The following is a 21,980-nucleotide window of genomic DNA, read 5'->3' as shown; positions in this document are numbered from 1 at the left end:
CATAGCACAGGGGCCGTGTCCCTGGTGCCTGAGTTCCAGCACAGCCCGGCACCTCTTTGGAGGCACTGGGGTGGGGGGTCCCCGCTATTCTCTCCCCTAGGAAGTCCCCCCAAAACCATGGCAGCAGGGGGAGCTGTGAGAAGAGTCATGTCCAGGCTGTCCAGTTCGGAGGGCAAGCAGGAAGATCTGGACCTGAAGTGGAACTGGTCGCCTCTGGGGTGGGGGTCACAGGGAGGCGACCCCAGTGTGGGTGAGACAGGCTTTCTCCGGACAGATTTGCAGTGAGCTCCAGGCACCGAGAAGAGCTTGCTGTGAAAGGGGAGCCTCGTCTGGCCTGGCCGGCAGGGTGGACCCTTGGAGGAGGACACAGCTCAGGCGGGGCACCGTGGTGGGGTGGGTGGAGCAGGGGATGGAGGGGTTCAGGGGCTGAGGCCAACCCTGAGCTAACCCTCTTGGCTGTGCTCCTGGAGCGGCCCCAGCTGGATGCCCAGCACACTGCAGAGGGCACCGTGAATGGTCCTGACTTCGGAGATCTTCAACCACATTTTCTGGGCACCCACTGTGAACCAGCCCTAAGGGGCACAGTAGACAACCTCCCTGCCTTCGCCTGGCTGGTCTAGGTCAGCACTGTCCAAGTGCAGGATAATGTGAGCTGCGAATGTATTCATAAACTTTGTAGTGGCCACAGCGTCGCTCAGTCACTCAGCCGTGTCCGACTCTTTGTGACCCCATGGACTGCAGCATGCCAGGCTTCCCTGTCCATCACCAACTCCCGGAGCCTACTCAAACTCATGTCCATTGAGTCGGTGATGCCATCCAACCATCTCATCCTCTGTCGCCCACTTCTCCTCCTGCCTTCAGTCTTTCCCAGCATCAGGGTCTTTTCCAGTGAGTTGGCTCTTCGCATCAGGTGGCCAAAGTATTGGAGTTTCAGCATCAGTCCCTCCAATGAATATTCAGAACTGATTTCCTTCAGGACTGACTGGTTTGACCTCCTTGCAGTCCAAGGGACTCTCAAAGAGTCTTCTCCCACACCACAGTTTGAAAGCATCAATTCTTTGACACACAGTCTTCTTTACAGTCCAACTCTCACATGACTACTGGGAAAAACCATAGCTTTGACGATATGAATGTTTGTTGGCAAAGTGATGTCCCTGCTTTTTAATACGCTATCTAGGTTTGTCATAGCTTTTTTCCAAGGAGCGTCTTTTAGTTTCAGGACTGCAGTCACCCCCTGAGTGATTTTGGAGCCCAAAAAAATAAAGTCTGTCACTGTTTCCATTGTTTTCCCATCCATTTGCCATGAAGTGATAGAAAAGTCGTTTTGACTTTAAAAAATCTTAAATATGATTTATTTGAGCTTGTGATCAGTGTAAAAATGACTTACAGAATAATTGACATTCCTCTTTCACATTATGTCTTCAGACTCTGGTGTATTTTACACTTTTAGCACATCTCCATACAGGCCAGCTACATCTCAGGGCCCAGCAGTCCCACGTGGCTGGTGGCCGTCGAACTAGACAGCACAGCCCTGACTTTCCTCCTGGAATCCAGTCCTTCCCGACTCAGTTGGTCCCCCAGGCCCTTGGGGAGCTCGCTGGGCCAGGCTAGGCGTGGAAGGGCTTGACCCTCCATGAGCTCCCAGCTGGGGGCAAAGTCTACACTTGGAGTCTAAGAGGCCCGACCCCAGTCCTCTCCCTCCTCCTCCTTCAGGCAGGTTGGGTACATTCTCAGCCCCCACCGCCACTCCCCCCGCCCAGCCCCGGTTGCTTCCCAGAATCCGGTCCCGGGCCCCACTCCCAGAGGTTCGGTTTCACAGGTCAGGGGGAGGGGCCAGGCATCTGTACTTTTGAAAAAGCTCCTTAGGTATCTCATAGCATTTAGGTGGAAAACCACTGAGGTATGCAGTTACAGCTTGGCCTTATCAGCGCCCACCCCCCTCCCCCCGCATACCCCTGTATGAAGGCAGCTGGAGCCTGGCGATTACGCTTCTTCTCCAGGCAGGGAAACTGAGGTCCAGCGAGAGGGAAAGGCTACCCATGGGTGTCAGCTGGAGGAGAATGTGAATTCCTTCCACTCATCTGTCCTTGAGTTATAATTTGATACCATAAGTATCAAATTATCACCCTTAGTTTGCAGATGAAAGAACTGAGACTCAGGGAAGTAAAGAAATTGGCCCAAGACCACATAGTTCAGTTCAGTTCAGTCACTCAGTCGTGTCTGACTCTTTGCAACCCCACGGACTGCAAGACGCCAGGCTTCCCTGTCCATCACCAACTCCCGGAGTCTACTCAAACTCATGTCCATTGAGTCAGTGATGCCATCCAACCATCTCATCCTCTGTCATCCCCTTCTCCTCCTGCCTTCAATCTTTCCCAGCATCAGGGTCTTTTCAAATGAGTCAGCTCTTCACATCAGGTGGCCAAAGTATTGGAGTTTCAGCTTTAGCATCAGTCCTTCCAATAGTCATCGTTCAGGACTGATTTCCTTTAGGATTGACAGGTTGGATCTCCTTGCAGTCCAAGGGACTCTCAGGGGTCTTCTCCAACACCACAGTTCAAAAGCATCAATTCTTCGGCCCTCAGCTTGAGAAGACCACATAGTATTTGGTAGCTAGTAAGTGGCGTTCCAAACATCCTCAAAATTCATGCTGGACACTGGTTCCAGAACCTAACTTTAGAGTTGAGCAGGAAAAAATCCCCTCCCAGATGATAAACTTGATACCTCTATTAACACAATCACACTGGCTGTTTTTTTTTTTTTCCCCCCACAGGTTGGTTTACCTGGGGTCATCCAGGCTTGTGCTTTGGGTTTCCTGAGTTCCCGGAGGGCAGACCCCCCACTTCAAGTCCCTAACTCCCGTCCTCTCCCCTATGCGCCCTCCCCAGGACTGGCGCCATCCACGTCGGGGACCGTATCCTGGCCATCAACAGTGTTAGCCTCAAGGGCCGGCCACTGAGCGAGGCCATCCACCTCCTGCAGGTGGCTGGCGAGACCGTCACCCTGAAGATCAAGAAGCAGCTAGACCGTGAGTCTCACCCCGCACCCTGGGGGCCGTCCAGCCCGCTTAGGGAGAGAGCCCCCTCGGGCACTGTGCCACGCTTTGTGGGTCCAGCCTCACACGATGCTTGCTCACCCCCGGGAGGCGGGAGGGTCCCTGGGACGATGAGGAGACAAGGCTCAGAGTGATGCCCCGAGGTCACACGGCCACTGTGGCGCTCTCTGGGCCTGAACCATGCTCTTCATCACCTCCCGCCTCGGCCTCCTGCCTCTTAAGGAGCCTGCTTGTTATCCCTGTGGCTGTCACTTACACGTTCCCCAGTTTTCCCTGTATTTATCCCCCGTGCTTTGCTAGGGAGTGGACAAGAGTCCAGACTTTGGAGCTCTCCTTTGAATCTGGGCTCCACTGTTGCTCACCATGTGACCTTGGGTGTGCAGTGCAGTCTTCCCAAAGCCTCAGTGTTCCCGTCTGTGAGATGGGTTTGCTCACTAGCTTGCCTCCCACCTCACGTGTCCGCTTGGTCAGCAAGAGGCTCGGGGCACCCAGGGGCCTGTGATCCCCCAAACCAGGCCGAAGCAGGGAAACAGACTGGTTGAACATCTCTGACTCCAAGGTCAGAAGCCAGTGCCGGTGACACCCGCTTTTCCTCCCAGGCCCCCTTGCACCCCGCAAGTCGGGCAGCCTCAGCGAAGCCAGTGATGCAGATGAAGACCCGCCAGAGGCGCTGAAAGGCGGTCTGCTGGCAGCCCGATCCTCGCCCACCGTGCCCAGCGTGGACAGCGCCGTGGAGTCCTGGGGCAGCTCAGCCACAGAGGGTGGCTTTGGGGGCCCAGGTGACGCCTCGGGCCCCTGGACAAGCGCTGTGCTCTCTCAGGGCCTTTGCAGGGGCCGTGCCCTGCCTCCTTGCTCCTCCTCTGCTGGCTCCGTCCCTTAGCGACACTTCCTGACGGCAGAGCTGATCGGGCCCGGTCAGCCATTGTGACGGCCCCTCACCCTCAGAGCGTGGATCACAGGCCTTCCTGGGCTTTGATTGGCATCCGTGGCACAGAGCTGCCCATTCAGATCTCCCTCATGAGGCCGAGACTAAGGGGTCTGTCTTCTGCCTCCTCCATTCCCAGCCCGATGGCCAGCACGCAGCAAGTGTCCAATGCAGATTGCATCCCATCAAAGACAGGAAGGCAGAAAGCCCCCTGCCATCCCTCCGGCAAGACCCACTTGGGAGGCCACCCCCCAGGACACACGCCCCCATACCCAGCCCATTGCATGTGAGACCCATGGGCGGCCTTGGGGGATGTCTGAATTTTGTGATCACTGTGACCCAGAAATGCAGGGGACTTCCCAAGGCCCAGCTCAGGGAGGAGTGGGGTGAGGCCTCCAGGTAGTCTCAGGGGCCCTGGGCCCTGGTCATCCCTCACTGCGTGTCTGCTCACTCTGTTTCAGCTTCCCCATCTGCAGCCCTGGGTCAGCATCACCCCGCAGGGCAGGACCTTCAGGGCAGGGAGAAGGGGATGGTTAAGAGTGTGGACCGCTTCTCAGGCAGGGCTTGGCCATGCTGAGCCCCATGAAGCTGGGACAGGGTCCTGGAGGCCTGGCATTCACTCTGCTGATGGTCACGGGGTTCTGGAGTAGGGGCCTTGGGTGGTCCGGCAAGCACAGAGGAGGCAAAGACCTCTCCCAGGCCACCCCGCCAGGCTGGAGGTGGGGCAGGAAGGAGGGCCAGCAGGGCACCCGGAGAGGATGTTCGACGCCCTCTCTCTCCGCCTGCCAGGTTCCTACACTCCGCAGGCGGCTGCTCGGGCAGTGACCCCCCAGGAGTGGCGGCCCAGCCGGCTGAGAAGCAGTCCCCCGCCAACTGAGCCCCGGAGAACGAGCTATACCCCAGGCCCTGCTGATGAGAGCTTCCCTGAGGAGGAGGAGGAGGACTGGGAGCCGCCCACGAGGTCTGTGGGGGGCAGGGGGGCGCCCCCAGGGGAGGTGGCAGGCTTGGCCTCCCGGCTGGGATGGGCTTAGGGAGCTGGTCCCTGTGCCGGGGCGGTGGGTGCAATGAATGAGTCTTGTGTGGCTCCCGGGAGAGGAGAGCAAGCGTGGGGCAGAGCCATCTCCATTTCAGAAGGCCCAGGTTGGGGGTGGGGGCACAGCGGAGGCAAGGAGGGCAGGAAGGCAGCCTGGTTGACTCCCCCCACCCCACCCCACCCCGTGTCTGGCAATTGGCTCTTCTCAGAACCTGAGACGCTGAACCCGGACCCTCCCGACTTGGCCCAGGTGGCAGTGGCCCTCCTGCGGGGACCCCCCACCCCCGCAGGGTGGCTGTGGTCACGAGCGCCAGCCCTGGGCTGTGGGTATGATGCTGTTTGTGGTGGTGTCTTCAGAGGGATTCAGCTGCCCACGGCTCCCGCGAGGAGCGATTCCAAGGAGTCCCAGCCACCCTCTTCCCACGGCCGAGTTTCCGACCGGGCCGTGCCTGCTGCCGAGAGCGCCGTCCCCTCCCCTTTCTGGGCCGACGCCTGCTCATCCTTCAGACCAGGCTCAAGGTCCCCTCCCCGTGGAAGCGCAGGCTTCCCTGACTCTCAGAAGGGAGGCATGCCTCCCTCTGCTGGAACCCACGGCCGTGCACGCGAGCCTCCCGGTGGTGCTGGCTGTCTTGGGTCTGCCTATTAATGACCTGGCAGTTGAGTCTTCTGCGTGGCACCCCGAGCTCAGCCTGGCACCCAGTAGGTGCTCACGCCCACACACCGTGAGATCAGGGCCCTCACCTTAGTCCCCTCCGTGGCCCTGCACCCAGGAGAGGGCCTGGCTCAGCGCGTCTGTAGAATGGACTCAAACACAGCGCATGGCCTTCAAGGCTCCGTCTTCTCATCTCTGAAATGGGAAGGCAAGGGGGCCGCCTCTCTTGTATCATCGTCCTGGCGGCTCCCCAGGAGACGAAAGCCTGGGTGCCTTCCTGAGAGAGAGAGAGAGCTTTGCCCACCACGGCACACTTGATAAGGGCCGGGGCTGTGTCGACAGCAAAGGGCGTTGCAGGTGGTGAAGCGTGAAAATGTGGCTTGTTGCGCTCTGATGGGGCCCGGCCTCCTGTGATGGAAACTGTGGAGGGCATGGGGCGCGGCCCGTTCCCCAGCGCGGACCCTCCATCCCCATCCGTCCGTGTCCACGCCGGCTCCAGCTGTGTCTGTCACTGTCCTGCAGTGCCTTGTGTCTGGGCGGGGAGGGGAGGCCAGGGGCTGTCCTCTGGGGCTGCACCATGGATCTCCTCTCTTGTCTGTCTCTCTGTCCGTCTGTCTGTCCGTCTGTCTCTCTCCCCAGGCGTCCTGTGTCACCGCTCTCCATCCCGTCTCATCCGCCCCTGTTCTAGCCGCTCACCGCCAGTCCCGCTGGCCCCTCACTGCGTCTCCCCCCCATTCCGTGTCACCAGCCACTGCCCCGGGGCCCCAGCACTGCTGCCAAGGACGCCTGCCTTCCAGCCCGCCCGCCCGCCCACCCTCTGGCCCCCCCCGAGCCCAGCGCAGGGTCCCCAGGGCCCGGAAGATGCCTCAGATCCCCGCCCGCCCGCCCGCCCACCGGGAGTTGACCTTCTCTGGTTCCTACGTTGCAGCCCAGCCCCTGGCCCCGGCCGCGAGGAGGGCTTCTGGCGCACGTTCGGGGAAGCCCTCGAAGACCTGGAGTCGTGCGGTCAGTCAGAGCTGCTGAGGGAGCTGGAGGTACGGGCTTGGGCACCCGGGTGCATGTGCCCGCGGGAGGCAGCACGGAGGTGGGACTGTGCTCCCGAGTAGTGTGTGCAAGTGCACGTGCCCGGCGTCCTCCGGGGGGAGGTGCTGCACACACACACGGATGGACACGTGTGCAACAGAGAGCATGTTTGGAGCATGTGTGTGCATGCGTGCGTGTGAGCACGCTCAGGCAGGCACCGTGCAGAGTGTCTTGTCGCACCACGTGTCCGGGTGTGCACATGTGGAGGCATGAGGGCAGCTGTGTGTGTGTGTGTGTGCGCGCGCACACGCGTGTGCACGCACAATACAGGGGCCTGCATGGCTCTGAGCATGCCCAGAGGAAGCTTCTGGATGGCAGCATCCGTAACAGCAGGAGGCGAGGGGCCGGGAGGTCCACGTTCCTCACACCGGGGCAGGCTGCCCGGGGAGACCCGGGCTGGGGGTCGTCCCCGGCTCACTCCTGGAGCGCCTCCCCGCTCCGAGCTCGGCGGCCCACTCTCTTTATCTGCGCTTCTGCCCCGTTTGTGTTCCTGGTGCTTTTGATTGAGCTGTGTTTCTCTGTTGTCTTGCCAGTTACTTGGCTCATCAAAGAATCAGGTTTTAGTTTTGTGTCTTTCTCACATTTCGTTGGTTCTTTGTCTTACCCTTTTTCATATTTTGCTTCTATATTCCCTTCCTTCTACTTTACTTGTGTTTTAAGCCCTGATACTCTTCCTGGTTTCTCAACTCCTTAATTTTCAATCTTTCTTGTTTCCTAACATTTAAAGATATGAATTTACCTGTAAGCCCTTGCTTGACCGCATCCCATAAACTTTAAGTTGTGGCACTTTTAAGGCCTATTCAATTCCTAATATTTAAAAAATGTCCATTAAAATTTTTACTGAAGCCCTTTAATTACACTTCTAGAAGTGGGGTGTTTGGTTTTGGAACTGCATATGTGTGGTTTTATTTTTCGATGCCAACTTTAAAACCAGTTCACACTGGGTTTTGACAGTGCATTCAATTTGATACTAACTCTTGGGATTTTTTATAAGACTTCTTTCTTGGTGGCCAAGGACGTGATCAGCTTTAGTAACTGTTTCGGATACGCTTGCAAAAGTTTGCTGACAGCAAACAGAGCCGGAAGTGTCTGAGTGGAGGGCTGTGTCCCCTCAGGCGTCCATCATGACAGGCGCCGTGCAGAGCGTGGCCCTGGAGGGCGGGCCCCGCCACCGGCCCTGGAGGAGGAGCCGGGAGCTACGAGCCTCCCCCGAAGGGACGCAGGAGCTGCTGTCGCCGACGCCCGTGGAGATGCACAAGGTGGGTGCTGGGGGTCGGGGTGCGCAGGAGGCCTGGGCGCGTGTCCTGATGCTGTGGAGACTCGCCATGGCCCCAGATGGACCCCACTCCTCTCCAGGCTCCGTTCTCCTCCACCAGTAAAACACAAGATTAGGTAGGAGGTAGAGTTTTCCAAAACTCCTGCCATTTGGCGGAAACACACACACACATCCATCCATGCACTTGTGTGTGCACACACACACACACACACCCATGATGCTTTTGTTTACGTGGACTCACTTTTATCCCACTTGAGTTATTGTGTGTGAGTATATATAGTATATAAGCTTGTAGTGTGTGTGTGGTATATATATATATATATATATATGTTTGGCAGTGGTGGTTTAGTTGCTCAGTCGAGTCCAATTCTCTATGACCCCTTGGACTGTAGCCCGCCAGGCTCCTCTGTCCATGGGATTCTCCAGGCAAGAATGCTGGAGTGGGTTGCCACTTCCTATTCCAGGGGATCTTCCCGACCCGGGGATCGAAACTGCGTCTCTTGCGTCTCCTGCATTGGCAGGCAGATTCATGACCATTAGCGTCACCAGGGAAGCCCATGTATGTGTATGTGTGCATGTATATCACTACCTCATGGGAAAGGCCAGCATTTTTGTCAACTATAGGCTACAGTCTAGGAGAATAAAACACAGGGAAAAGAGACCTCTAGCCCCATAGTAGCCTTCAGAAGGCTCTGAGCTCTTTGGGGGACGGGGCAATGGGAAGTGTCAGCAGCTGGTGAAAGCACATGGCCACCCTACGGAGACTTTGTTCTGGAATGGAAGTGGGAAGACTGCAAAGGAATGGAAAGGAACTCTGTTCCCATGGCTTCCGCGGTGACTGAGTGCTGCAGAATGAAGGTCCCCAGAGGTGGGGGGGACAGCCAGGTGGGCTGGGGCTGAGTCCCAGAGGCATCCGACGCCAGCCCAAGGGACTTGGGCAGCTGTGGGATGCTGGGGGAAGCTCGGGGCTCCAGAGGTCCCCTCCTCCTGCTCCCCCAGGTGACGCTGCACAAGGACCCCATACGGAGTGACTTCGGCTTCAGCGTCTCAGACGGCCTCCTGGAGAAGGGCGTCTACGTCCACACCGTGCGCCCTGATGGGCCGGCCCAACGTGGGGGTCTCCGGCCCTTCGACCGGGTTCTCCAGGTAACACCGGGGTGGAGGTACCTTTGATGGAGTGGTGTTCCCTAGCCCCAGGGTGGGGAGAAAGCCCAACGTCTACCCTGGCTGAGTGGCCTTGGGCAGGTGGCTTCCCGTCTCTGAGAGCCAGCTTCTTCATCTGAGAGAAGGGGCTGACCGCACGGGTATATCGGTGAGGTTAGGTTGAGTTATGCTGCAGTAACAAACAACCCCACATCTCAGTGGTTTTTCAGTATTTCTTTCCTAAATTGTTTTGTTTTCGTTTTGGCTGGGCTAGCTCTTGGTTGCTGTGCGGAGGCGCTGTCTCGTGGGGGCGCGTGGACGCCTCACTGCGGTGGCTTCTGCTGCTGCAGCGCACAGACGCCAGGATATGCTGCTGGCTTCAGTACTTGGAGCAGGCTCAGTACTTGGAGTATGCAGGCTCTAGAGCGCTGGCTCAGTGGTTGGGGCATGCTGGCTTAGTTGCCCTGTGGCATGTGGGATCTTCCTGGACCAGGGACTGAACCCAGATCCCCTGCATTGGCAGGCAGATTCTTAACCATTGGACCAAGAGAAGTCACCAAATCTCAGTGATTTAATGCACGTGAACATTTCTTTATCGCCTCTCCTATAATACATCCACCGCGGGTCTTGTGGAGGCTCCGCCCTCTAGGAAATGCCCCAGACACCATGGCAACTAAGTCATGCGATCTCACAGCAAGGGAGCCTGGGAGATGTGAGTGGGCACACCCTTGCCCGTGCCCCACATTCTGGGCAGGAGGCTCAGTATGTGGTCTGCTTGTGATGTTAAAAAATAAAGGAGAAGCAGGTGCAGGTGTTGGAGGGTGAAGGATGCGCAGAAGGGCTGACAGAGTTAAATGGGAGTGCCCGCCTCTGTGTCAGCGTTCAGACTGACCGTGTATCCGGGCCAGGCAGGGTCTGGTGTTGGGAAAGCCTCACCCACTTGAGCCCAGGCTGAGTGGATGTCGTCTGCCCCGTGGCTATGTGTGTGCAGGTCAACCACGTTCGCACACGGGACCTTGACTGCTGCCTGACCGTGCCGCTCCTGGCCGAGGCGGGTGATGTTGTGGAGCTGGTCATCAGCCGCAACCCGCTGGCCCAGACCAGCCGGTCCCCGCGGGCGCCTGGCCCCAGCGGCCCACGGATGCTCTGAACTCGGCCCGTGATCTGGACATCCAGGAAGATCCTGGCTCCCACGCCTGCAGCCAGACTGGAGAAGTGGCCACCCGCCTGTCCGTCTGCCATCTGGGCAGGCTCGGACCGGACTTTGTCCTCCAGATCTGTGGTGACGGGAGTCCGGGCCTGTTGCAGCGACATCGAGGTCTTTCTCCAACTGGGCCTCTGAGATGCGCCGGGGCGGGGCAGGGCGCCCAGTGGAGGTGAAGGCAGGTCGCTCAGCCAGGAGTGAAGGGGCTATTCCAGGTCCCTGCAGGCCCCTCAGAAGCGCGTCCAGCGTGGGGACAGCTCAGCGCCACACAGGGAGCGATCGCCCAGCAGAGATGTGGAGCTGAGTGACTGCAGGGCAGGAGTGAGCCCCCCGTCTCAGGAGGTGAGCAAGAGGAGCTGATCCCAGCTGCACGGTCGCAGGCAGGGATGTGCAGCTTCTCGGGGATGGTTAGTTCCCCCTCAGGGGAGCATCTAGGGTGAGGCTGGGGGCTACTTGATCTGGACGGCCTCCCACCAGGAAAGACGGAAGGGGGCCAGCCCCTTTCTCTCCAGAATCTGGGCCCGGGGCTCACCAGCTCACCCTCCCCTGCTTCACTTAGGAGACTTGGAGCCAGGGCGTCTGGAGTCCCAGGCACTCTGAGCAGTTATTCCATTTCTGAGACTCTGGTCAAAGCCTCTGTGGCTTGCGATCGCATTTCTGGGCCCGTTGGGTGAGCGTTCACAAAGCGGGCGTCAGGCTGTCCGCCTCTCCTGCTGCTTTCATAGGATGCGTGGCCATTGCCCCGAATGAGTGCACCCCTCTCAGCCCAGGCCCCTCAGGGCGGGAGGGAGCCGTTTTCGGACCGAAGTCCCAGGTGTGTTCCATTCAGCTGCTGTGACCGTGAAGATGGGGAACCTTGGAAACAGGATGCGTGTGAGGGGATCCAGCTCCTCACCAGGTCAGCAGAGCAGGGGACAGAAGCAGATGGAGAGACTGGGGGTCTGGGGGAGACGGGCCGTTCCTTCTCACTCCTGGGGGCGACCGTGTCCAAAGGGGTCATGCAGGGAAGTTGATTCTCGCTTGAAAATCTGGAAGCACCAGCATCGCTTAAAATGGTTTTCCTTGTGTTCTGCTACCTTTTGGTTTGGAGAAGGGCCCGGGACATCTCCCTGGAGGTCAGGGCTGTCCCTGCCACCCCTCCTGGGGATGGAGGTGGGCAGAAAGCATTCAGCCAGGTCTCCAGCTGTGCTTGGACCCTGCCCAGCCCTTAACAGGGTCCCAGGAAAACAGAGGCACCACCCGCCCGCACCTTCCACCTCGCACCCCTGTGTCCCCAGAATAACGCTCTTCCCCTCGAGGGGCTTGGTGAGGACCCCAGAGCTGTGCGGTTTGCCCGCTGGGTCCCTGCGCGTTGCCGTGTGCCCCCTGCGGGCTGACCCCTCTGCACGATTAGGGCGGGGATGGTCTCAGAGCCGTCTCTGCCTGTTGGATGGCTGCTGAGGAAGACGTGCCCTGAACCCGGCCAGCCCCCTGCATCCTCGGGCTGAGGACTCCACCACCACCCCAGACGTCTGCAGCTGGGTCCCGTGGGTGAGCCTCCTGGCCGCGGCCGGCCTTCTCATATGCAATATTCTTCTGTCTTCTCACGGGGACTGGTCACCCCAGAATCGACGTTTCCTGACCCCATCTCCCCGGTGAGCGTCCTGCCTGCCTGTGCATTTTCAGTACAGCCCCCGCGCGATGTGCCCCTCCCACCCCCTAAAAGCTGTATTTTTCTCTGGCTGAGATTAGAGCATATTCCTTGTAAAGTATTTTTCTACAAGGGGTTTTCTTAGGGCTCTCGGGAAGCACAATGTGATGAGGGGTGCCAAATCGTAAAGGCCATTTGGGGTCTGTCTGGGGACATGTGCACAGACCTCGCCCCCCCCAAGTTGCAATGACTTGGGGGTTGGGTGGGAGATTGCTGTTGGCGTGATTTTTTAAAAAAAATAAAACTATTTACAACCACCTGGATTAGGGTGTCTGCTTTAATAAATAAATCATTTGCTTGCAATACGTCTCCCAATTACGGATGATGTTTTGCACAACACAAAGAAAACTAATTGTTAAAATTTTTATGGAACCTCAAAAGACCCAGAATTGCAAAAAGCAATCCCAAAGGGAAAGAGCGTACGACAAGGCATAAGCCTCCCAAACTTTACACAGCCCTGCAAAGCTATGGTCATCAAAGCAGCATGCCACAGTCACAGAAATGGACACAGATCAATAGATGGGAATACAGGGCTCACAGATCAACCCACAAACATCTGATCGATTAGTCTTCGACAAAGGAGACAAAATATACAGGAAAAAGACACCGTAACCCCGATAACTTTTATAGACTAAAGTTGTTATGGGCAACGTCCACAAGGCAGCAGCCTTTCTTCACACCTCCTGTGCTTACTGGGGAACCAGAGCCTTCGGGGACGGGCTCTTTATGCAGAGTGCGCCTGAGCAAACACCTGTGGGCGTGTGTCTCGCCACTCACGCCCCCTTAAGATTCAACCCAAGACAAAAGAAGCCCAAGCCTTGCACAAATGGCCTCCTCAGTGGCCGGTGGTTCGCAGAAGGGGTAACTCGGAGGGAGGAGGCTGAAGCGGGGACCTGACACCAGGATACGCAGAGGCTACGTGAGTTCTTTTAAACTCCTCCTGGCCAGAAGGTCCGCCGTCGTTCAGGGGCACCAGGCTTGCTTTAGCTGTAGGACGGTCTGCCTAGATCTGGAGACTGCGGTCGTGTCAGGAGCAAAGTGGGGCTCTGTTGCAAGCACACGCACCCCAGGCCTCTCAGCCCCAGTGCAGTTCAGCCCCGGGACCCAAGCTGGCTCAGGCTCCAGGGATGTAACACCAACCAGCCCAAGACAAGGAGGACAGAGCATTATGCAAGGCCTTTTCTTTTATTACTTTTTTTCCCCCAATTTCACTTTTACGACTTGTTGGAGTGTAGTTGATTTACACTGTTTTTGTTTTCAATGTACAGCAGCTTGACTCGACTTACGGCTCAGTTCAGTCACTCAGTCGTGTCCTGCTCTTGGCAACCCCATGGACCGCAGCACGCCAGGCCTCCCTGTCCATCACCAACCCCCAGAGCCTCCTCAAACCCAGGTCCATCGAGTCGGTGATGCCATCCAGCCCTCTCACCCTCTGCCCTCCCCTTCTCCTGCCCTCAGTCTTTCCCAGCATCAGGGTCTTTTCCAGTGAGTCATCTCTTCCCATAAGGTGGCCAAAGTATTGGAGCTCCAGCTTCAACATCAGTATTATATTATATATATTATACTATATATAATATATATAAAACATGCAATATAATATATATTAATAATATATTAATACATCAATATACATATATGTATATTAATATATAGTGACATAATATATTAATTATATAATTACATAATTATATAATATATAAAATATATTTACATTTATAATCATATATTTAATCATACATTTATGATATATATATCATATATCAAAATATTATTGAAATATCAAAATACATCAAAATATATAATCATATATATAATATATAAATATAATTATATATAATATATAATTATATTTAAATATATTTATATTCTATATCATAATATATAAATATAATTATATATAATATATAATTATATTTAAATATATTTATATTCTATATCATAATATATAAAATATGTAATATATTACATAATATATATAATCATATATTAATATATGCTTGTATATAATATATAAAAATTGCATATACATATATAATATATTATTATACTGTTATTATATTATAATATATCATATAATATATAATATATCATATAATATACAGATATATTTATATATCATAATATATATTATATATTATTTTATACAATATATATCTATATGTATGTATATATATGTATATATGTGTATATATGTATATAATATATATATTGTGTATATATATGTATATATATAATGTACATATATATAATATAATGTATATATATTATTTGTATTATAATATGTATTATAATATGATATATTATATACAATTATATATTATATATATTTAAATATATGATTATATATAATATACAAATATATTTATATATAATTGCATAATATGATATATATAATATATATTATACATAATATGTCTATATTATACATAATATGTATACATAATATAATATGTATAATATAATGTATAATATGTATAATAATATACATATAATATATAAAATATTATATTATATAATATATATTTATATATAATAAATATATTATGCATTATATTATTATACATTATATAACATAATATAATGTATAATATAATATGTATACATAATGTCTAATATATGTCATATTATGTAATTATATATAAATATATATTAATTATATATATATATTTATATATATTATATATTATAGAATATATGATGTAATATAATATATATTTATAGTTATATAGATTTATAAATATATATTTATATATTTAATAGAAATAGAAATATATTTATAAATATATAAATATATATACTTATAAATATATAAATATAAATAAAATTATATATTTATATTAATATATTATATATTAATATATATTTTTATATATTTTAAAATTATATATAAATACATTTGAATGTATATTACATATGACATCTATTACATTATTAATTATATATATTATATAACGTCAGTGTAGCATTCGGGACTGATTGCCTGGAGGATGGACTGGTTTGATCGCGTGATTTACACACAGAGCAGACCCTTCACTTCCGGATCCCTTTGCCAGGGAGAATCCCGGAGTCTGAGGAGCGTTCCGTGTGCTGAATCTCAGGTCCCTCTGTTGTAGCCACGCGTTCCGGGAAACAAACTCACTCAGGAGGACAATGCAGATAGTGGAGTGCAGTTTATCACACCTGTGGGCCCAAGGCAGAGTCTCCTCTTAGCCAAGGGCCCCGAGCAGCATTTGTGAAAATCTTTTATACCCCATCTGTACGTGTCTAAACCCACCACCCCAAATTCCTTGAGACTTACAAAAGAAGGGTCAATACAATCACAAAAACCCCATCATGCATGTGTTATGTGTTCAGTTAATAATCAATAAGCCTGCGGTTACATTCCAACCAGTTAATAACCGATAAGCCTGTGGTTACATTCCGATAGGTACTGTCCGGAGGCAGGGGTGATTAGCCTGTGTTTCCTCTTAGGCGATGAGTAACCTGGATACGATCTTCAAGGTTCCCCTGTCCAGAGGGGGTCTTATCCTCCTGTTGTAGTTTCCACAGGGACTGAGCACAGAGTTCAGAGTCCGTTGGAGAGGCGGCCGAGCATGATCAGCATGGACAGGCCTGAGATGGGGTCCGGGCCCTATGAATTCCTTCTTCACTTCCATATTATCTATTATATCCACACGCACGCACAAGACTTCCCTGGTGGCTCAGAGGGTAGAAGTGTCTGCCTGCAATGCGGGAGACCCAGGTTCGATCCCTGGGTTGGGAAGATCCCCTGGAGAAGGAAGTGGCAACCCACTCCAGTACTCTAGCCTGGAAAATCCCTTGGATGGAGGGGCGTGGTAGTCTACAGTGCATGGGGTGGCAAAGAGTCAGACACGACTGTAGTGACTTCACTACATGCACATATACGTATTTCTGTGTATATATCAATCCAGACCTCCTAACTTATCGCCCCACCTTCACCTCCGTTTCTGTAACCCTACTTTTCTGGCTGAAGTCTCTGAGCCACTGTCTTTTGCAAAGTCGGTCTCTTCCGCCTATACTTCAGCCCCATCTGTGTGTGATAGCGTGTCTTACTGGCCCTCGTCTGTGTAAAGTAGTTCAGTTGGTGGAGGGTCTCCGCGGGTGCATCCCCTTTTCTGGCTAGTAGTCCGTCATCTATTTCTACCACAACTTTCTTTTCCACTCGTTTCCAGGCGGACAGTTTCCTGGTTGCTCTGCGTGGGCGCAGGGAAACAGCACTGCCGTGAAGGCTGGTGCATTCTTTTCCAGTTAGAGCTTTCTCTGGACATACACTCGGGAGAGAAAATCGCAAATCATGGGCCTATTCTGCTGTAAGTGTCATTCAGGATGTTGGAGAGCGCTTTATGGTGGCTCTTAGCAATGTACATTCCCAACAACAGTGTAGGAGGGTTCCTTTCCTCCTTGGGCGCTCCAGCAGTTCCTGTTTGTAGACTTTTAATGAATGGACCTCCTGCTTGTAGGAGTGACTCCTCTTTTGTAAGTTTGCTTGGCATTCCCCTAAATATTAGGGATCTTGAGCATATTGGGGTATGGTTTATTTACTTATTTCTCTATCTATCACCAGTGTGAGTATATTTCGCTCATCAAATTGACCTCCTGAAAGTCATCCGAGATGGGAATCCTTTTAGCATTTTCTACCGCAGGCTATTTCCTGAGAATAGGGTTATTGACACAACCCAGGCCTTGTGAATCTGAAGGGAAAATAAACTTACTGTCGAGTTGTTGTTAGAGGAAGCGTCCAAGAGGTTGCAGCACTTTGTCACGCCCACCTCTGGTCCTTAGGGCCTCCAGGCCAGAGGGAAAGGCAGCTTCCTGGGCTGGAAGTGAACGTGCATGTGTTTCATTAGTCCCCCTAAGAAGTTACCACCAGGCCCTTCAGGACGGATCACGGTGAGGGCCCCTGTACCCTGCTGAGACTGCTCGTTGCCTAGGGAGCTGTACCGTCAGGAAGGAGGCTCGCGCCGGGAAGCCCAGCACCCGGAGAGGTGGAGGCCAAGTGACTCCTACCTCCAACATCCTCGCTGCCCGGATGCCGTCGGAACTCTGGGCCGAGCCAGAGCCGAGCAGGCAGGAGAGGTGTCCTAAGGGGCTGCTAGGCTGTGTGGACCCTCACTCGGTTCAGGCTGGGCCCCAAGGATGGGTTTCACAGCCCAAGTCAGGGAGGTGGGAGGAAAGAAAGGAGGCATGGCTTCCCTTCCCTTTCCATTCCTTCCTTTCTTCCTCTCCTCTCACATCCGGCCGATGCGCTGTTGCAGTCGATTTGCAGTGTTGCACTTGTTCTCAGGGTCCAGCCGCCTGATTCAGGTCTGACTTTTCCACAGAGTCTGTCTAGTCTAGTCTGCTTTGGACAGAGCTCATTGCAGAAGGCCGAGCAGCGAGCTGAGCATCAGGTGCTGGTCCCGTATGTAAGCCGCACGGTTTTCTGTGCAAACCCGGAAGGAAGCAGATCCCATCTGGGCACTATTGGTCACAGATTTCTGTTAGAGGTTAGACAGAGATTTCTGTGTGTATGAGGAAGAAGGAAGGAGGAGGGTTCTTTCCATCCGTTTTCCCTCATATGCAGAGAGACCTGTATCAGGGAGAGAGAAACCACGAGGGCTGGAGCACATTGCTGGACCTTCTCAAATAAGCTCTGCGGCCAAAGACTCCCCAGAAGTATGGGATCGATATCCTCCTGGAGACCTGGGGCCTGCATCGGGCTGCTGCGCACTCGGAGCCGCGGCGCACTCGGAGCCGCGCCACTGTTCAGATCACCTCTCCTCCACCAGACGCTGGCGGGCCCTTCAGCCCCGTGGTGGGTGACATGAAAGGGGAGGGAAACGCCTCTTCTCGCCCCTCCGCCCTCCCTGCCTCGGGCTGCTCGGCTGTCCCTGGAGCCTGAGCCGGCCGGAGCCCGCTGTCTGCACCGCAGCTCGCTCGGGACGGCCTGGCAGAGTGGCCTCGGTGAGCAGCCGCGTTAACTTCCGGAGTGTCCTCTGCCCGGGCTGAGAGCAGAGTCTCCACTGGGACCTGGGCGGGAGAGTCACGGAGCCTGCGCTTGTCCTGGGATCGCCCCCAAGCCTCCTTCCTGTGCGTGCAGTCACCAAAGCCCTCAGCAGGGTGCTGTGTCCAAGGCGGGCATTCGTTCTGAGATGGGAGGTGCGAATCATTCGGAGAATTAGTGAGAGTGAAGCCCGTAAGTGCGTCTTTGGGCGCATCCCAGTCTCATCCACAATCCAGAAGTCCACTTTGCCTAAGGCTCCGGTTGTCCCAGGAATCAGGAAAGTGCTGCCCTCGTGTGGACACTTTCTGTAACTACACCCTGCGCTCTGGTGCCTCCGAGTCCTCTCACCCACAAGGCCCGGGGAGCGGGGGGGGGGGACTCTTTGAAAACAGCTGATCTCAGGTAAAGTGCTGTGGGCAGGGCATTTTGCAAGAATAAATTCCAAACAGAATGCATGTTCAGCAAGTCAACTGCCAGGGGCAAATTATCTTCACATCCTGTAGGGGAAAATTACTTCAAACGTCCAGCACAGAACAAGATGTCAGCATCCGAATCCCGGTGGGAATGCCAATCAAAATGACAAGAAGAAATCACACCCCGCCCGTCAGAATGGACATCCTCCAAAATCTCAAAACAGTTCATGGGGGAGACAGCCTAGGAGAAATGGGACCCCCGTGCTCTGTCAGGAAGAGTGTACCTGACCCGGGATTGCATAACCAACAATCACCAGATGCAAAAGGTCTATTCACGAAAGGTAAGCCTAGGATCAGATATTCCCACACATGGGCCTGTATCTTCAGAAAACCATCATTCCAAAATACACACGCAGCTGATTGTTCCCTGCAGCAGTATTTATAGACGTAAGACACAGGGCCAACTGCATCTCCTTGACAGATTAAAGCTAGGAGAAGGCTGCTATATATAGTCGATGGACCCTATCTCAATCTAAAAAAAAACCCACCACTGAAAGAATGAGATTATACCACCTGCAGCCACAGATATGGACCTCTAAGGATCACACACTATATGAAGTCCAACAATGACACCATAGGGTGTCTCTCTAATAAAAATAAGAAAAGCCACACAAAAGGATGAATTTACTACCTAGAAGTAGAGCCTGGGAATTAAACACTGACAGAGTTAGAAATACACAGTGAAGGGGCGGATATGTATCAGGAGGATGGAATATACCTAGAGCAGTCGGGATCTGTGATGGACAACCCCTGAGAATTACCTCCTTGTTCTTTCCTTCCATAGAAAAAGAGAAACCTGTATCTGGAACCTAATTTCAGTAGGTGGTATTTTGAATACATCATCTACAAGGATGATGTCCATCCGTTTTCCCTCATATGCAGAGAGACCTGTATCAGGGAGAGAGAAACCACGAGGGTTGGAGCACATTGCTGGACCTTCTCAAATAAGCTCTGCGGCCAAAGACTCCCCAGAAGTATGGGATCGATATCCTCCTGGAGACCTGGGGTCTGCATCGGGCTGCGGCGCACTCGGAGCCGCGGCGCACTCGGAGCCGCGCCACTGTTCAGATCACCTCTCCTCCACCAGACGCTGGCGGGCCCTTCAGCCCCGTGGTGGGTGACATGAAAGGGGAGGGAAACGCCTCTTCTCGCCCCTCCGCCCTCCCTGCCTCGGGCTGCTCGGCTGTCCCTGGAGCCTGAGCCGGCCGGAGCCCGCTGTCTGCACCGCAGCTCGCTCGGGACCGCCTGGCAGGGTGGCCTCGGTGAGCAGCCGCGTTAACTTCCGGAGTGTCCTCTGCCCGGGCTGAGAGCAGAGTCTCCACTGGGACCTGGGCGGGAGAGTCACGGAGCCTGCGCTTGTCCAGGGATCGCCCCCCAAGCCTCCTTCCTGTGCGTGCAGTCACCAAAGCCCTCAGCAGGGTGCTGTGTCCAAGGCGGGCATTCGTTCTGAGATGGGAGGTGCGAATCATTCGGAGAATTAGTGAGAGTGAAGCCCGTAAGTGCGTCTTTGGGCGCATCCCAGTCTCATCCACAATCCAGAAGTCCACTTTGCCTAAGGCTCCGGTTGTCTCAGGAATCAGGAAAGTGCTGCCCTCGTGTGGACACTTTCTGTAACTACACCCTGCGCTCTGGTGCCTCCGGGTCCTCTCACCCACAAGGCCTGGGGGACTTTTAAAACATCTGACCTCTTTCCCGAAAGCTCTAGTTGCCTCAGAAACAAATGTGGGCACGGAAAAGTTCTGCCGCCCGTGTTGACATTTCCTGTAGCCACCAGCTGACTACACGTGTCTACTTGAACGGCTCACTCACAAGGCCTGGGGGGACTGTTAAGGACAGCTGCCCTGAGGATACATCCTGCCTAGGTAATGCAAAAATAAAAATTCCAAAAGCACCGACTTTCAAAAAGCCCAATGCTGGTGGTCAGTTATCCTCATACCCTTTAGGGAATAAAGTACCCCAAACATCCACCCCAAAACAAGATCTCAGCATCCCTAATTGCTGTAGGAATGCCAATCCAAAGAGCAAAGAGAAATCACATCCCACCTGTCATAATGGACATCCTCAAAACCTACAGATATTAAATGCGGGAAACAGCCAGAAGGAAAGGGAACTTCCCTACGCTGTGGGTAACGATGTACTTTGGCCAGGTCCAGTGTGACGGACAGTGTCGAAATGCCACATGCACAAAATTACTATCAAGAGAGGCTAGCCTTAGGATCTGAGATTCCCATATGTGGGCCTGTATCTTGAAAAACCATCATTCAAAAAGACGCTTGCCCCCGATCCTTCACGGTCACACTGCACACAGTATGAAAACACAGAACCAGCAGAATCTCTGACAGATTAAAGCTTAAAGGGCACAGGTGCAGAGAGATGATGGGGTGCCCTTGATCCCAGCTGCCCTCAGCACATGCCCTGGGGTGAGTGCTGCAGAAACCATTTCCAAACACAAATGACTCAAGAGGCCAACTGGCACCGGTAAATTTTCTTCACACACTTTAAGGAAAAAGAAAAAAAATCAACCGAAAACTCCACCACAGGGCCAGATGCTCAGTATCCTTAATTCATGCAGGCAAGCCAATCAACATGATGGGAAATTAAATCCCACCAGTCAGAATGGCCATCCTCACAAGTCTACAGACAATAAATGGGGGAGAGAGTCTGGAGGAAGGGGAACCCCCATCCACTCTAGGTGGGCATGTACATGGGCAACGCCAGTCTAATGGACAGTTTCCCAATGCCTGAAAAAAACATCAAGGGGCTAAGCCCAGGATGTGATTCACCCACAGCGTGGCCTGTACCCCCCAAATCCATCACTCAAAAATACACACGCAGCCCAACACGCACTGCAGCGCTGCTTACAGTAGCCACGACAGAGAAACGGCAGATTACGCTCCGACAGATGAGCTTTGGGACGACGTGGCACTCACGTATGGTGGTTACTCAGCCATCAGAAACCGCCGCTGAACTTGTGAAATGCTACCCCCGGCAGCCACAGGGATGGAGTCTGAAGGCTCCCTCTCTAAGTGAAGTCAGCGAGACAGAGGGTGACAAGACCATATCGTGTCCCTTTGAGGGGAAATGAAGAAAGAGTTGCAAAAGAAGTAATTTACAACCAAAGAGAGTCCCTGGGAATCCAAAGGGCTCCCCCCAGAATTGAAGGGTCCGATATGAATCAGGGTGTCGGGACTAACATAGACGCAGCCGTCTGCATTTGCAATAGATAACTAAAAGGGTTATCTCCTTCCTTCCATGGATACACAGACATCTGTATCTCCAACACACACACAGGAATCTGAACCTCGAAGAGATAATCCACAGGATTAGCTCATTCCTTCTTCCTTTCCCCCTCATTTCTGCAGTGCTCTACAAGGACCTGGGTCCAGCACTCTGCCCTACCTTCTGCAATCATCTCTCTGGTAAAAGAATCCAAAAAAGAATA

At 52.8% G+C, this 21,980-nt stretch overlaps 1 protein-coding gene across 8 annotated transcripts in view; it reads left to right on the top strand.

Moving 5' to 3' along the window:
* Positions 1–12,324, top strand: part of GRIP2 (glutamate receptor interacting protein 2) — a 60,110-nt gene extending 47,786 nt beyond the window's left edge. For 6 of the 8 annotated variants that reach the window (XM_043443056.1, XM_043443053.1, XM_043443055.1 and 3 more), the window contains 7 exons: positions 2,889–3,028; positions 3,655–3,834; positions 4,770–4,941; positions 6,594–6,699; positions 7,864–8,007; positions 9,024–9,170; positions 10,159–12,324. In XM_043443056.1, coding sequence (XP_043298991.1) covers positions 2,889–3,028; positions 3,655–3,834; positions 4,770–4,941; positions 6,594–6,699; positions 7,864–8,007; positions 9,024–9,170; positions 10,159–10,317 — 1,048 coding nt within the window. In that variant the 3' untranslated portion in view covers positions 10,318–12,324. Of the gene's footprint in view, positions 1–2,888; positions 3,029–3,654; positions 3,835–4,769; positions 4,942–6,304; positions 6,566–6,593; positions 6,700–7,863; positions 8,008–9,023; positions 9,171–10,158 lie in introns of those variants that run through there. The other 2 variants (XM_043443057.1, XM_043443058.1) reach the window with 2 other exon arrangements.
* Positions 12,325–21,980: the final 9,656 nt, after the last annotated feature.

The sequence above is a fragment of the Cervus canadensis genome, chromosome 22 (assembly GCF_019320065.1).
Source record: "Cervus canadensis isolate Bull #8, Minnesota chromosome 22, ASM1932006v1, whole genome shotgun sequence".
Taxonomy (NCBI): domain Eukaryota; kingdom Metazoa; phylum Chordata; class Mammalia; order Artiodactyla; family Cervidae; genus Cervus; species Cervus canadensis.
This window is presented reverse-complemented; position numbering and strand designations above follow the sequence as displayed.